The 16,421-nt window shown below is 36.8% G+C and overlaps 1 protein-coding gene across 1 annotated transcript in view; it reads right to left on the reverse strand.

Annotated features, from left to right (window-relative positions):
- The window catches only part of AP3B1 (adaptor-related protein complex 3, beta 1 subunit), a 96,615-nt gene that overhangs the window by 66,936 nt on the left and 13,258 nt on the right, over nt 1-16,421 (reverse strand). The window contains exons 6-7 of the mRNA XM_009865728.1: nt 15,571-15,680; nt 6,840-7,016 (exon numbers count right to left, since the gene is read on the reverse strand). Of these exons, the coding sequence (XP_009864030.1) occupies nt 6,840-7,016; nt 15,571-15,680 (287 nt within the window). The remainder of the gene's footprint in view (nt 1-6,839; nt 7,017-15,570; nt 15,681-16,421) is intronic.

Here is a 16,421-nt window from a genome sequence, read left to right on the forward strand (position 1 = left end):
TAAAAGCAAGCTGCTGATGCCCTCTAAAAACTAGGATAAAAGACTTCTTCCATTTTTTTCCTAAAGCTTAAAGCCTCCAGCAATATCGGTCATTTATTTATTTATTTATGTAAGAGAGCAACTTGTATTATCACAGCTTTTTACAGCATAATAGGACTTTCTAATTTGATGTCTGAGAATATTAGCATGTATTAAATAATTTTAATAATTCACGTAAATTTTTAAAACAAAAAAAATAAAAATCAGGGAGGCTTTCCCAATATCTTACAAATAACATAGTGTAACCAGAACAATAGTGTGGCTTGTATAGTTAGATATATTTGAAAGAAGTATGCCACTTTCTTTATATGCAAATAGAAAAAAGAGCAAAAATAACATACCATCATAAAGAAGTGAATTTTTAGTATTTCAGCTCAAAACAGATGAATAACACAGTGCTGAAAATGTATTGTCAAGGAGGACTTCTTTTCTTTACATAAAGAGACAACCTTGCACATGTATCTTGTTTATCATGCTATTTTTATAACAGTAACACAGTTTCAATCACGTGAGTGGAAAAAAATGAAAAAAACTCAGTCAATTTTTGTATGTCCAGATGGTTAAGAAAAATTCAATTTAACAATTTCCACCTTGAGGGTGCAAGCTGAAGTTTTTTTTCTAGAGATGTAAAACACTTTTTCAGAATATTGATTACCTCCTGTAAGTGAAATACACAGTAAATAAAAACTAGGTTTAATTTTAGACACGTACAATGCAATATATGCAAACATTTCACAAAATACTTTATGGTACTGAAGATAAGGAATTAGTTGAATTAGAATAATAGCAAAAGCATACCTAAAAAGCCTTTCAGTGAAATATTTTTCATTTCTTCCTTCCCTCTGATACCCAAGGACGGTTCTACAAAAGGCATTTTTTCCCCCCCAAGGAACTGTCTAACTTTCCTAGCTCTAGGAAAGGTAAAACTTTCCCTTATGTATTTCACAGCTTATTGGCAGCTGTTTCTATAATAGGATATAAATTCTGAACAATTGCATCGGACAGAACATACACAACCTGCATTCATGCAAGCCTTAGGCTGTTCGATTTAAATGGAATTGGAAGGAAGGGTTCCCAGGTAACATGAATTAAATGAAATGAGGGGTATCTCCTGCAGCCCTTGCCATCACTTTTCCTCTGTAAAACTAAACAGGACTCCTTGCTGCCATGGCAGAGAGCTCAGCAGAACAGACTATAAAACACAACGGTCCTTGCCTGTGAAGTGATACAGGGATGGGAAAAGTTGAGGGCCTTGCTACCACGACAGACACTTTACTTTTTCAGTGAGCGTTGATTAAATTAGATGAGTTGATCCTGAAATTCTGCATTTTCTTTGATGGGAACATTTTCTCTATCATCCTTCCTCCTTTTCGTCCTTCCCTTTCTCTCCTCCAAAATATCTTTTCCACGTCATCCAATACAGATAACAACACAACAAATTTACATGGAAGAATGCTCCACATCTTTTTTTTTCTTGTGTTATGGCAATGCAATCAAACAAGTAGCGAAGCTTTTCTATAGAGGTACCTAATAAAACCAATTAATTTTAATTAAAAACATAAAATAAAAACCCCTTAATGGATACACATTAGTTTTTGCAACAAAGGAATATCCATAAGAAGCCAAAAATTATTTGAGCAAGCACATTAATTTCGAGAAATGTGACAGAACCTGCATACCACGACTGCTTCACAGAACAGTAAAACAAAGTACTCTGAGATATGGCATAGTATATTTATTATCATATGTCAATATTGTCTGTTATCTGGACCTGCTCATTATATAGGCGCAACATAATTTCTTTTATTCCCACACTGTTAGAATTTATTACTATTTTTCATACATTTTGATTTGACAAATATGAAAGTATACTTCAAGTCATTCTTCAGCAACATTTCTAGCATTTTTAGGAGCAATAGTTCGATTTAAGAATTGATTGTTTATACTATATTAACAGCAATGAACCTTCTCATAGATTCCTGGAATGTACAGATGACAACTTCCTCCTCCACGTAATAGAGGAACCAACGAGGAGAGGTGCCATGCTAGACCTCGTTTTCACCAACAGGGTGGGGCTGGTGGGCAATGTTAAGCTCATGGGCAGCCTTGCTGGCAGTGAAGAAGGAGAAGCTCAGCAAGCTTGAAACCCTTGACTTCAGAAGAGAAGACTTTGGCCTCTTCAGGAACCTCCTTGGTAGCGTGTCATGGGACAAAGCCCTGGAGGGATTGGGAGCCCAGGAAAGCTGGTTGACTTTCAAGGATCATCTCCTCCAAGTTCAAAGGCACCACATCCCCAAAAGGAGAAAATCAGGCAAAAACGCCAAGAAGCCCGTATGGATGAACAAGGAACTCCTGGCCAAAATCAAATACAAAAGGGGAATACAGAAAGAGTGGAAGCAAGGGCTGGGATGATTACAAGGAAGTTACTCAGGAAATCTGAAACCACGTTAGGAAAGCTAAGGGCCTGATGAAGTCAAATCTGGCCAGGGACATTAGAAATAACAGAAAAAGATTCCACAGATATGTGAAAGAAAAAAGAAAAACGAGAGAATGTGGGGCCTCTCCGGAGGGATACAGTCGACCTGGTTACTGAGGACATGGAGAAGGCTGAAGTATTTAATGACATTTTTTCCTTCGGTCTTCACTGGTAACCACTTGAGTGACTCTACCCAAGTCACAGAGCGCACTGGCTGGGAGAATGAAGAACCACTTAGGGTAGGAGCAGATCAGGTTTGGGAACACCTAGAGAACCTGAAGGTGCACAAGTCCATGGGACCTGATGAGATACCTCCACAGGTCCTGAAAGAACTGGCAGCTGAAGTTGCTAGGCCACTGGTCATCACATTTGAAAAGTCACAGCCACAGATTGGAAAAGGGGAAACATAACCCCCATTTTTAAAAAAAAAGGGAAGCTAAGGAAACCCAGGGAACTACAGACTGGTCAGCCTCACCTCTATGCCAGGTAAAATCATGGAGCAAATCCTCCTGGTAACACTACTAAGGCTCATGAAAAATAACGAGGTGATCGGTGACAGCCAGCATGGCTTCACTAAGGGCAAATCATGTCTGACTAATTTGGTGGCCTTCTATGACAAAGCTACAGCTCCAGTTGATACGGGGAGAGCAACTGACATCATCTACATGGCCTTGTGCAAAGCGTTTGACATTATTCCATATGACATTCTTGTCTCCATCCATCCATGATGCATGGACCACTTGGTGGATAAGGAACTGGCTGGAAGGTCACACTCAAAGAGTTGTGGTCAGTGGCTCAATGTCTACATAGAGACCAGTGACAAGTGGAGTTCCTCAGGAGTCTGTTAACGGTCCAGTGCTGTTCAACATCTTTGTCAGCGACATGGATGACGGCACTGAGTGCACCCTCAGCAAGTTTGCTTTTACCAAGCTGTGTGGTGCCGTGGACTCACCTGAGGGAAGAGATGCCATCCAGAGGGACCTTGACAGGCTTGAGAAATGGGCCAGTGTAAACTGTATGAGCTTCAACAAGTCAAAATGCAAGGTCTTGCATCTGGGTTGGGCCAACTCCAGGCACAAATACAAACTGGTTTCAGAGTGGGTTGAGAGTAGCCCTGAAGAGAAGGATTTGGGGGTGTTCATAGATGAGAAAACACAAGAGCCGGAAGGCGCCCCGATGCATCAAGAGGAGTGTGGCCAGCAGAGCAACAGAGGTGATTCTCCCCCCTTACTCTGCTCTTCTGAAACTCCACCCTGAATATTGTGTCCAGTTCTGGTGTCCCCACTGTAACAGGAACATAGATCTGTTGCATCAAGTTCAGAGAAGGGCCACAAAGATGATCCAGGAGCTGAAACACCTCTGCTATGAGGACAGACTAAGGGAGCTGGGATTGTTCAGTCTTGAAAAGAGAAGACTCTGGAGGGACCTTATAACTGCCTTCCAATACCTGAAGGGAACCTACAGAAGGGCTGGGGAGGGACTTTTTACGAAAGTATCCACTGATAGGACATGGGGAAATGGATTTAAGTTAAAGGAAAGCAGATTTAGATTGGATCTTAGGGAAAAACTCTTCAGTACAAGAGTGGCAAGACTCTAAAATAAATTGTCCAGAGAAGTTGTGGATGTCACCTCCCGCGAGGTGTTCAAGGCCAGGTTGGATGGGGCCTTGAGTAGCCTGGTCTAGTTGAGAGGTGTCCCTGCCTATGGCAGGGAGGTTGGATTAGATGATCTCTAAGGTTCTTCCCAATCTAGGCCATTCTATGATTTCCACTTGAAAAATTTCACAATACAAGGACAACCAACAGATGAGACTCCACAGTGGGAGAGAAACAGCTATCTACCCACTCTTTGATATCATTAGCTTGCAGTAACTTCATTCTTCAGACATTTAAGACAAAGTTGTTGTGCTAAACCATGTTTGACATACCTATTTACACACTAGGACTACTTGGGACTTTTTATGATGGGACTGCTACTGTCTTACACAACAGAAACACATTAAAATCTCTTCATTCTTCTAGCATATGCAAGAAACAGCTAAGGTAATCAGAGGACGTATTTGATGCCTAACACTTTATCTTATATGAGCTCCATTTAGACAGCTATCTAGCACATTCCTAAGAATTTTTACATCCCTAAGTGATGTGAAAAGGAAGAAAGTTTACCAAACAACACAGACAACCATACATGTTACACATTTATCCAGAGAGGATTCAGTCTGAAATTGTTCTTTAAATTACAGACAGCTTTTCAAAATTAATGGGGTGATCACAGTTTTTAAAGGATAATGGAAATTCTTATAAAAGATCCTGAATCTTAAAAAGCATTCCTGAGAATATGCTGCATTAAGTGGCTGAACATAGGCCTAAGGAAATTATCAGCAAATAAAATAGTATCTTTACAGAAAGGGAAAAATAACAAAGTCTTATTTCCTCCAGAATTTTGTTCTTTTCTCCAAACAAGACTTAACTGATGAGTTTTATCTGCCTCTCCCTCACCTGTGGAAAGAGCTCTTTTTGTCTGTTTGGTTGGTGTTGATTCTCTCTTGGCTATCCTACCTCTACTTTTCAATAAAGTGACATTCTAGCTTTGAGGTTTTCACAACTCCACTGACTTTAGATGAAACTGATAAATGATTCAAAAAAGCGTTGTACGATGGGGTAGGATACAGAAAGAGAAAGCACGGGGATGAGGAGAGATGGACAGACTGACAACTGAGCAGTCAAGTGTACAAGATGTGCCTTCAAGTTTGAAAAATTAAGACTGAGAAATGGCTGGATTTTTTAAGAATTGAAGTCATTCCAGACAGAAACGTTTAATACTGAATGAGTAAGGAATTGTTACTCCTAGGAATAAAGATGTAGATATAGAAAAGATGTAGATATAGCAAGAGTGTTGCCAGCTCCTAAGGGCAAAATCATCATATTCAAGTTTGGAAGGAGCTTTGAACCAAGCTAAGTCATCAAGCTACTCTGTTAGAATTTTGTATATAAGTAAGTTGACCACTTGAGAAGACAACTTAATTTTTCACAACCTTAAAACTAAAAGAGGAAAACACTCTTTTATGAAATCTGTCTTACAGTAGGCATCTCAGAAGACAGTTTCTTCTGGCTTATGAGTACTGAATTTGAATAAATGGTTATGCCACACCAGTTTAAACATGTATTAAGACATGACACTGTGAAAAAAACATCACAGAAATCATCTCCTTGTAGGCAACTGATTTTTGGCCGAATATGGTGTGGAAAAATCAGTGTAAAATGACAAATATCATATGGAAAATTAGTAAATATCATGTAATGGACTGAAATGAAATGATTCAGATAATCAAAGCAAGCTCAGTCAACTGTTCTGTTAAGATGAGCACTAACTTTTGTTAGAGCTCCATTTTAGACTGTATAAACAAAGGACAAGCATTCATTCTTATCTAAATGCATGGCAAGACAATTCATCTCCCACATGCCCCACAGAATAAAATCTCAGACAGATCAAGCCTGCAACCGAATATAGCATCTATCAAGGAACGAGAAGACATCACAGTTGCAGAGGTACAAAATCCTTTGCTGTCCAAGCTGTTGTAAAGCAAAAAGGTCTAGTAAAAATATCTTTGATTTTACCACCTTCTGTAGCAATAATTGGAATTACAGAGAAAAAAAAAAGTGTCACAATGCTATACTACATAGCCAGAGACTGATGAAGTTCACAGAGCTATCGAGAAGAATGAGGCAGCTGGCAGCTCTCATGGCTACTGTTTTCAGCTGCCTGGAGATCTAAATTCACCTTTTAGTATTATCTGGCATTTTTAGATTATAAGATAATCGAAATGTACCCTCTCTACAAGGTAAAGAAACAGATAAAGCAGTTACTGTCCTTAAGATGAGCACTGATAGAAATACACCAAAAGGCCTTTGGATATTGTCTCCTTTTAGAGATGAACAGCTTCTTGTTCAAACTGACAGTAGTCCCTTGAAAATTCTGGTCTTAGATCCAGAAAACAGCAAATTACATGTGGAAAATCTATCTGATATTAGTGATGCATGTACAAATCTTTCCGATTTATGTGAATTTAAAAAATCCAGAATTTCCTAAGAAAGAGGCAGAAAAGAGTGATTTCATCACTCCACGCATATTTACAATCTAGCGCATGCTCAGACTCATGGTTAGATTTAGTCTGTTAGACTTCTTAAATTACATTCAGCTTTTCTTCACAGAATAATATGGACGTGTTTTGGTTACTTATATAAAATAGATCACCACTGATCTATACAAGATGTACAAAACCTACAATTACTATAAATATGTACACTTCTGAGTTTAAGCTTACCTGCTTTGAGTTTGTTAAATAGAGTTTTGCACCCAAATTTAAGATCTGCAACTTCACAAGGTCGTCTTCGTTAGTGAAGGTCTTGGCTGTTTTTCTCAAAACATCAGGTGCGATCTTTGGAACTCGTTCACAGTACTCTCCGATGAGCCAGAGAATGCTGGCTCTGGCTACTGGAACCTGAGAAAACATTGCACGTTCTAAGTTAACACATTCACAAAACCTATGTACTTGTACATATTTGGGTTTAGTAGCAAATTAAATGGCTTAAAGGTAATTGCCATGCAAGAAACACATGATCCAAATTAAGTACTGTTCAATACACCTACGGCAGTAGACTGAAAAATACAGATCCTGCCCCAAGATTCATGTGTTATCAGTTGACATTATGAACAGAGCATGAATGGAAAGAGAGGCACACAAATGATGTGTTCATGTTCATAGTACAAGCCGGTGGCAGCTGGGAAGAGAATCCAAGCCATCAAGGTGTGGTTGGGAATTCTTGCTGCCAGGTTATGCTAAACACTATGCTGAAACAAAACAGTGCTTTCTTGGGACTCTTAACGTAGAAACAGTTTCCAATAATATAGCTTCCTCAAACAATGCTTAGCTACTATGAATTTCTTTAAAGACTATTGCTATATTTCCTTAATTTTTCTTTAAAATTTTATGACAGTAAGATTCATATCTTTTCAAACATCCAAGATGAACTGAACACAGAATTTTGGAGAAACCCAAGTTGAACTGAGGGTTCTCAATTCCTCAGTATGATCTAACCCTCTGACTCAAAACATTCTGACCAGAAACTTCCCACAGGTCTTACTGTTTTGGAGCTATTCGATTGTTTCACTGAAATAACTGACAGTACCAGTTTTCAGATGAACTCCCAGCACACAAAACTGGCTTCAAAAGCACAGTACTGTCACAGGTGAAGAGGAAACAAAAGGGAAAAGCATAGAAAAAAACAGAAGCTTGCGCTTCAAACAGAGTTTAACTAGAAGTAGCTAGGAGTTTAAATAAAATAACGTGCATACACTCTTCTCAGCAGTGAGCTAGCCCGTATTACCTGGTGGTCAAATTAAAAATTGCATCTGTGTTACATACTTCCGTGAAAACAGTGTTCTCCTTCCTTGAAAGGAAGGAAGAAAGTATGTGATGAGAAAATTCTTCTGGATAGAAGAATGTCTTGCACAGCATCTACAGACTGTGGTCCTCTTACATTCTGTACAGACTCTTGTTTGACAGATGTTGAAATATTAGGGAAAAAACAGAATTGTTTTATCCTATCAAATGACTGACTTTAGAAGAAAAAGAAAGCTTCCAACTGTAACTGTAATTTCAGCTAATTTTGCTTTTTTCTTAAAAAAAGTAAAAAAACCTGTTGTACTAATACTTTCCATTACTCCCTACACTATACAGTGATCTTTATTAATAAGCTTACATGTGAGTCCTGCTTTAGGTAAGATTCATGGAAGAAAAAGCTTTAGAAATTCAGCATCGTAGTTCTCAAAGCCCTACTTCTTAGCATCTTTTACATATGCTTTAATTACTTTTCCAGTCATTTATTCATGAATGAATACCTGTTTCTCAGAATTATAATGGGAAACACTATTAAGTATGGGAGCCAATTATTAAGTATTCTACTCTGTGTTAGTACAAAAAAAAATAAATTATTGCTTTCCAGTTACATTCACAAAATATAACAAATGCAAGTAAACTACCAAGGTTCAGGATAGCAATTTCCAAACTACAGTCCACAGTTCCTAAAAAACGTCCCACCAAACCATATTAAAGCAATAGTAATTACGTTCACAAGAAAATTTAATGATTAAACATGCTTTATTGGTCAGAAAAGTTTGGGAATAGCTTGGAACAAAAACCTGACAATATCTGCCTCTATAATTGACACTGTTGCAAATACACATGCCAAGAAAAATACAAACAGGTATGCCATGAGGCATACCTGCTAAAAGAGAAAGCAACCAGATCATGGAAATGAAATACAGGAGTTCAAAAATACAAAAACAAATCCCCTCAAGAAATAAATGCCAACTTTAAATACAGAAAAGATATTTAAAGTAGAGGTAACACAGTGTATTGAGAGTGACATAACACAGTGATTTAATATACATAAATATATGTAAATACTGATTGTGATGCAGACAATTTTTTTTGTGAGCTGACAAAAAAATCAAATGCTCTTGGAACTTGTAGTGTGAGAAAAAACAAGCTATTGAATAACTGCTAAAAATAAAAACTTTAGATGCAGGCAGAATATGTTCGCCTACAAAATCCTAAGACTGATGTCATTACTGTACACTGATTTCAGAAGGAAAAGAGGTTATTTCTAATGTTCCAAAGGTTACACTGCATTAAGACCTCACTCCCAATCTATTATTTTAAATTGGGCTAAAGAATAGTAATTGAGTGGTACATTAGATTTTCCAGTATTGGAGCAGTTCAAGTTGCCCGCTGTACTGATAGATACCTCTAAATAAGAATATATAGGCAACTTCAGATTTCAGTTATGCTAGATTTGTTTTTCTAAAATATTTCATTACAGACTACTTAAAATATTAGAATTCTACAAATGATCACCAAGTACCACAGCTGGTGCAGCTGACTACAGAAACATCCCATTTTGTATTATTATACTTTTCATAAGGCAAAAATAGGTCACAGACCCAACCAATTTCAGTAACAGTATTAATTACGAAAGACAAATAAAAATATTGTACTTCTAGCCAAACCCAGGACTACAATTTTAAAACACAAGGAAATATATTTAAGTATATTTAAGCAGTGTGCATTTAAGCACAGTGTTTTAAATTTTCCCAGTTAGTAATTATTTGAGTAATAAACCAGTTTTAGAAAGCAAAATAAATAGACTGAACAAAGCCTAATTTGAAAAACAGCAGCAATGAAAGACAAATGACATTTCTTGTGCGACTCTGCCTTTTAACTAGGTGGTTAGCTTACTATGTAAATACTGTCCATATTAAACACAATTTTGTGCAACACGAATCAATATCAATTAAAGACTTTTTGAATCAAACCCTGAGTGGAAGCCATTTTAATGAAAAGTGTATGTCGAACTGATGAACCCAATGTTTCTGTGTCACTGGATTCATTTGGGGTCAAAATCACACAATATTTTCAGACTTCTTTTTTCCCTGTTTAAGCCTTCCAGCCCTCAATCACGTAATAATATGAAGTGCATGATCCTGCAGCCATTGTTTCCAGGTCATTCAAAACAGCAAACAAGGAACAAAGCTACTTCTAGACTTGCATTTTCTTTCCAGTATAGCTTAAGTGGGGACCTTGAATTGACAAAAATGCAGGAAATAATACTTTCATTATTCTGCTCTGCATCATGCTCAAACTCAAACAGGACTGTAAATTATTTTGTCTGCTTTTTTATTCCACACGCACATAGCAAGTGGTTCAATCTACTTTTTAAGCATTAGTAGCAGATAACAGCTTGTATGACCTTTCTGGAGGAAAATAAATAAATGGTTAAAACCCAAGAAACTGAAACCAACTTCCCTCTAAGTAAGACTCTGGTTGATTACAGCAGTTAGAGAAAGACATTATAAAGATTATACAGATCACTCAGAGCAGCACAATTCAAAAACTAATGCTGTTTAGCTCTAACTTTATTACACAACATACAAAGCTAAAGCACAACTTAAAATCACCAATTCTGATTACTCACAATCGCCACAAACTAAGGAGATGTTCAAATTGCAAATGAAGTCTAAAGCTCTGCATCCAGAAGCAATTTTGCATAGCTAGCAATTTCTAAAATTTTACTTGGAATCAGAAATGGAATGAGGTATGAAGTTGATGCAAAATGTCAGACTGATAGCAAAAAGAAAAGGTACACAGGAGTAAAACACAGCTGCTGTTTATTTTCAAATGGTAGACCTTCAAGGCCTCCTCCAGTATTTGACCCTCTATACATAAAGTTCCTTCAAAAAATGATCTACACTGACAAGTGCCGCCTCTTACACAGTGTACAGGTTTTGTTTAAATTGCGCTTTATTCAAGCTGAATATTTTTTTTCAGGTTCAGTGTACAGTTTCCCTGGACACTAGGTCCCAAAGACCACTTATTCCTCTCTAAACCTAAAACACTACACAGATACCAGAGCAAGTAAAAACAGATTACAGCATGAGAATTGTTCATTAAGGCATTATTTACCTCAGGGTTTAAAAATACATTATTAAAGTATATCCTAGGGAAAAGAATGTGGCTAGAATCTGAAGCTTGCAGAACTGAAATACAAATCAAAGTATGAATGTTACACCTTCCAAACATTAAGGGAAATGAGACCTTAAATTAAGGAAAGCAAGCCACCTCTGCTGTGAAGTTATACTAGAAACATAACAATAAGCATAGAAGCATAGGAATATACTGCAGAGGACCTTGAATTTGTTATCATCGGATGATTGGACAGAGCACTGTCCAAAACTTCCAGTCAGCTACTGTACTAAAAGAATCCCAACTCAAACCAGTAATTGGTCATTCTTAATTGCTTCCATAAATTACATGTTTTTCCACACATATTAAGATCTTCTAAGTTTCATGCATTATCTTATTTTTCCTCTAAATTTCCAACTCTTTATCCTGTCTTTATCCTGTCACACAGTGTTTCTCATCTCTAGTTTCTAGAAGGAACCAGGAGTGAGTCTTTAATGAAAACCAGTGATTTCAAAATTCACCAGCTATCAATGAGAAAACAAACAAAACTGCCTTTGTAGTACTATAAAAGAAAGTCTGGGGAAAAATCATGCCAGAACTACAAGATTCCCATCCCCCAGAAAACAATCATTATGGGATACAAAGTACCATCATAAGTTATTTTTATAAAAAGAAAAAGGCAGAAACTAAGTTGGAGACTACTGCAGCTTGCTCTTATGAGGAAATACACAAATGCAGAACACCATTGAGACCTTCTCACTCAGAGCTAATTCTTGCTAGGTTGATTTACATTTATTCCCTGCTAAAATGAATTAAGATAAATCAGAAGAGGCATACTTTGGATGTAAACAAAAGTGTCTCATGTTAATCCAGTTTTAATCAATGCAGTCTAACCAATCCACTTTAAACTTAATTCAGATTAAATTCGCAAGTATTCACACTTAGACCAATTCTGGACCACAGATGTTTTGAAGGAAATATTTTCTAAAAGAGTAAACCATATGACACATATTTGATGAAAGAATATTCTAAAAGCTTTGAGAAAGATCCTGAACAACGTATTTTAAAATGTCATTCTTCACAGGGTGGAAAGGCATTCTCATGAATAAAAAAGGACTAGATAACAGTAAAGACAAAAACCCAGTTAAAATGGAAGGCAATCATTGGATCTCCCACAGGGGCCTACAGGGGAAAACGTGCTGTTCAAGAGATTTTCAAGTAACCTAGAAAAGGCTATCTAGTGAGGAGACAGTCTGCTGACACAAAATTATTCAAGGTAATCTAAACTAAAACAGTCTGAACAGTTAAACATGACTTACTAGTAATACCTAAAAATCATGCAGAAGTGATGGAGCTGGCCTTGAAACATTAATAACAGGACTTCACAAATGATATTCTACATATATTGATGGACCCCAAACTATTTGCAGGGGAAGATATCTTGGAATCACCAGTATTTTCAGAGAATTACAGAATTGTTAAGTCAACAGTCTGCAGAAGTCAAAAGGCAGAAAACCTCAGGAAAATACGATAAAAAACACAAACCAAGTAATAAAATCATGTGACTGCATAAAATTTCTTCTTCATGCTGTGATTACTGCATGCACCTCCGGTCACCCCACTTCAAAAATCACTCAGGTATGAGGAAAGACAAAGAGAAGAGAGAAAGGCTTATCAGAGATATGCAATATGAGGAGATATTAGAATTTTTAGATTAATAAGTGTGATGATGTGGATAAAAAACTTCAAGTTTCCAGTCAGCGACTGAGAAGGTACACTGGAGGTGCATTACACTGAAACTGCTCCACTGTTAAAATCCCTCTCCTTAAAGCTTTGCTGCTGTTGAAGATAAGATTACTTTACTAAGAGGATTTTTGGACTCACACAAGAGTATCCTTCTTTAAATGGCCTTTTCCTATACGCATATTTTTTAAATTCCTGTCACTCTAAAAACTATACACACAAAACTAACTAAACCTCCCTCAGAGTGAACACCTAGCACAAACTAGCACTGCTTAGACATCTTGCTCATAACTTACCTAGTCATTAAATTGTAAAAGCATGATGTGGTTATTAACACATTAACAGCCAAATGGAAATATTTTTAGAATATTTTTAGACTTTAATAACCCAGAACTTTAAAGAGATCTAATCATTCTCTGGTTTAACATCTTCAGAACACTGTCAGATATGCGTTTCTTGGGTGCAACTTTCGAAGACTGTGGAGGAAAGGAGCTGGAATACAGCTAGATTGAGCTGTACTACGCACAGGTCTTGGTACTCAACAACTACCAGACACAAAATAGATGCCGTAGATCTTTGCTGGTACATACCTGAGACAAAAGTTTAAGGTAGAAATAACACAAAACAGCAAAGGAAAAAATTAACCACTCTCTTCAGACATGTAAGAAACGATTAATTAAAGAGCAAATTGAAATGGGCCTAGTCCTAAGCTTTACGGTACACGAGAGTCAGTAGTTTACAGGAGCTCAGTGGTTTTTAGTTGAACTTACTAACATTTCTAAATGGCTTCTGTAGATGAAGAAGATGAAGACAAGAATGAGTAGACTTTGTATTGGATGACCTGAAAGAAAAATCGCTGCAAAAGATTTTCAGGCAGCTCATCCCTGACAATCACAATCTCACGTTAACACAAGTGAAGTTTATCACAACATGAATGAAATAAATTGAGGCACTAGCTCAAAAATTTATTCCATCCAGTTTACACTGACTTATGTTTAGTTTAGTGGCTACATATTCACCATTTATCTAACCTAAATCATCACAGAATAATCAGAACATTAATTTTTACTTTAAGAGCTTTTCTGTTTAATTATGCAACTCTGTTCATGCTTTCAGTTGTGTTTTACATAATATTAGATTAATTTCAACTCTAAGGAGCACCAAAGAATTTTATTGTCCACACTGCCCCACCCTTCAGTTACTTTCAAGTTCATTCAAGACCGTATCATTTGGCTGCTTCTCCTACGTTCAAATGCAAGAGTCTTTTCAAGACAGTGGTATGCTCTTTCATAGAGGAATAGGGTAGTCCCTTAGGTTTCAATTTCAATTTAAAACTCAACCCAGAAATATGTTCCCCAATAGAAGAGGTCAGGAAAGAAAAAAGCTCTGTGTGAAACATGCATACAAAAGTGTGTATGTACGTATACCATATGCCAATGAGTTGTCAGTAAGAGTCAGGATCCTTGTTTTGTGTCTCTGTGTCTTACAGCAAACAAAACCCAAGGCAACTGTGTTATGTTAGCTGACAGCCACACCTACTATAGTAAGATCAATGTTTGAAATACCTGTGAAGATCTCAGGAATACCAGTAATGCTTGATCAAATACTGGAATTTCAAACTCAGACCTTTGGTAATTTTATAAACCAAATACCACCTTCCTACACGCGTGAAAACATGTTTAGCGTTTTCAGAAGTGTCTGAACCAGCTGGGTGTTGGACTATATGGCCTTTAAAAGCCCCTTCCAACCCAAACCATTCTATGATTCTGTGAACAAATGCATCCATTTTTCAAACATAACAGGTGCAAGTTAATTCAGGATAATGATATGGCATTCAAATTATAAATATGAACTTCTTCCAAATATATTCTTTAATCCAAAGTCCTAAACATACCAAGGAAGATAAATTTCTAGAATGTACTACTAAAAAATTTCAGGGAAAACTGTAAAACAGTATGTACAACAATCATCCCAGAGAGCCTACAGCATCATTACTGCTATTTTGTATTTGAATAAGAAACATGACTCAGATTTTGATTTTTAATTTCTCTTAAAGCTCTGTTCCACCACATTTCCCTTTTGTTTTAGGATTTCAAACTTTGTGAAATTCAACTATGGAAAACAGAGGATTCACTGATTTAGAAACTGTGTATTGCTCTACCATCAATAAATGCGTATTTCTACGAAACTGAACAGTCCTGTTTATAGCATCTACCGGAAAATAATTATTGGCAGATCAAAACCTCTCACCTTTGGGATATGATGCAATGGGGAGACCTTACAGTGGCCTTCCAGTACCTGAAGGGGGCCTGCCAGCAGGGTGGGGAGGAACTTTTTACAATGGCCTGTAGTGACAGGATGAGGGGTAATGGGTGGAAGCTGCAAGAGCACAGGTTTAGACTAGATATAAGGAAGAAGTTCTTTACCCTGAGGGTGGTGAGACACTGGAACAAGTTGCCCAGGGAGGCTGTGGATGCTCCATCCCTGGAAGCTTTTAAGGCCAGGCTAGATGGAGCCTTGAGTAACCTGATCTAGTGGGGGATGTCCCTGCCACGGTCCCTTCCAACCCAAATCATTCTACGATTGTATGATTCTATGCTCTGTAGCACGAATTGATGCCATCTGATAGTTTCTCTTTCCTCTTCCTTAAGATCATGACAAATTATGTAAAAAAATTAAAATTATGTTGTATTACTTCAACATATCTATTTATGTCCCAAATTCAGAGGAAATGGTGTGATTTTTATCAGTCAACGTGGAAAATAAGATATCGTACACAAATACTCACTGTAATGTTATCCAAGAGTTTGGCCATATGCTTAATAATTTCACCATGATGTGCTGGCTGAGTTTGCAGTAGTTTCTTAATGACAACAACACTTTCAGCAACTACGATTTCTGTTTAAGACAAAACGAATTATTAATTTTAAAAGCATTTATGCAAAAGAAAAAGCCATAAATAATTAATTGTAAAAGATCTTATCAGCTTTCAAAATTTCCTTTTAGATCTGAATTCTGTTTACTTGGTAATAAAGATGAAAACCACTCTACAAAATAATACAAGTTTAGCTTCCAGAATACAGTTATAAGCAGCAAAAAGAGGACAGGGAAATGTTCTAAATGTAAAAATATCATCCTATTACATACGTTTTTTTAAAAATGGTCTTTTAGTAATGGCAATTTGTATTTTTGCTTTTCAAACTGAAGAACAGCGTGAAAAAACATGTTTTTCATTGAAATCACATATATTCATAGGTAATTTGCTTTCTGTATTAAAAATACACACACATAATTTTCAAAGAAATATACAATGTCAAAAGTAACAGCTCATTCATAAACAAAAGAAACGTAAACATTTCCTTTGCACTTTCTCATCTTCTAAATGGTCTCTCTAATGTCTGTAGCCTAATCTCTAGTACATGCAAGCTCTCACAGGATTTATACCAAAGTCATGCACTGGAGTGCTTAACTACTGTAACAAGTAACATTCACAGCCTGATCAACTTGTACGCAATGTACAATTTTTGAAGCTGAAAAAAACCCCACTGGTGCAGAGGTAAGTTCTATTCAAGAGTAGGCTCATGCTGCAAGGAAAATGAAGGAAAGTCAAACACAGCCCAAGCTGAAACCAAAACAAAG

Source organism: Apaloderma vittatum, unplaced genomic scaffold (assembly GCF_000703405.1).
Source record: "Apaloderma vittatum isolate BGI_N311 unplaced genomic scaffold, ASM70340v1 scaffold4303, whole genome shotgun sequence".
In the NCBI taxonomy this organism is placed as follows: Eukaryota; Metazoa; Chordata; class Aves; order Trogoniformes; family Trogonidae; genus Apaloderma; species Apaloderma vittatum.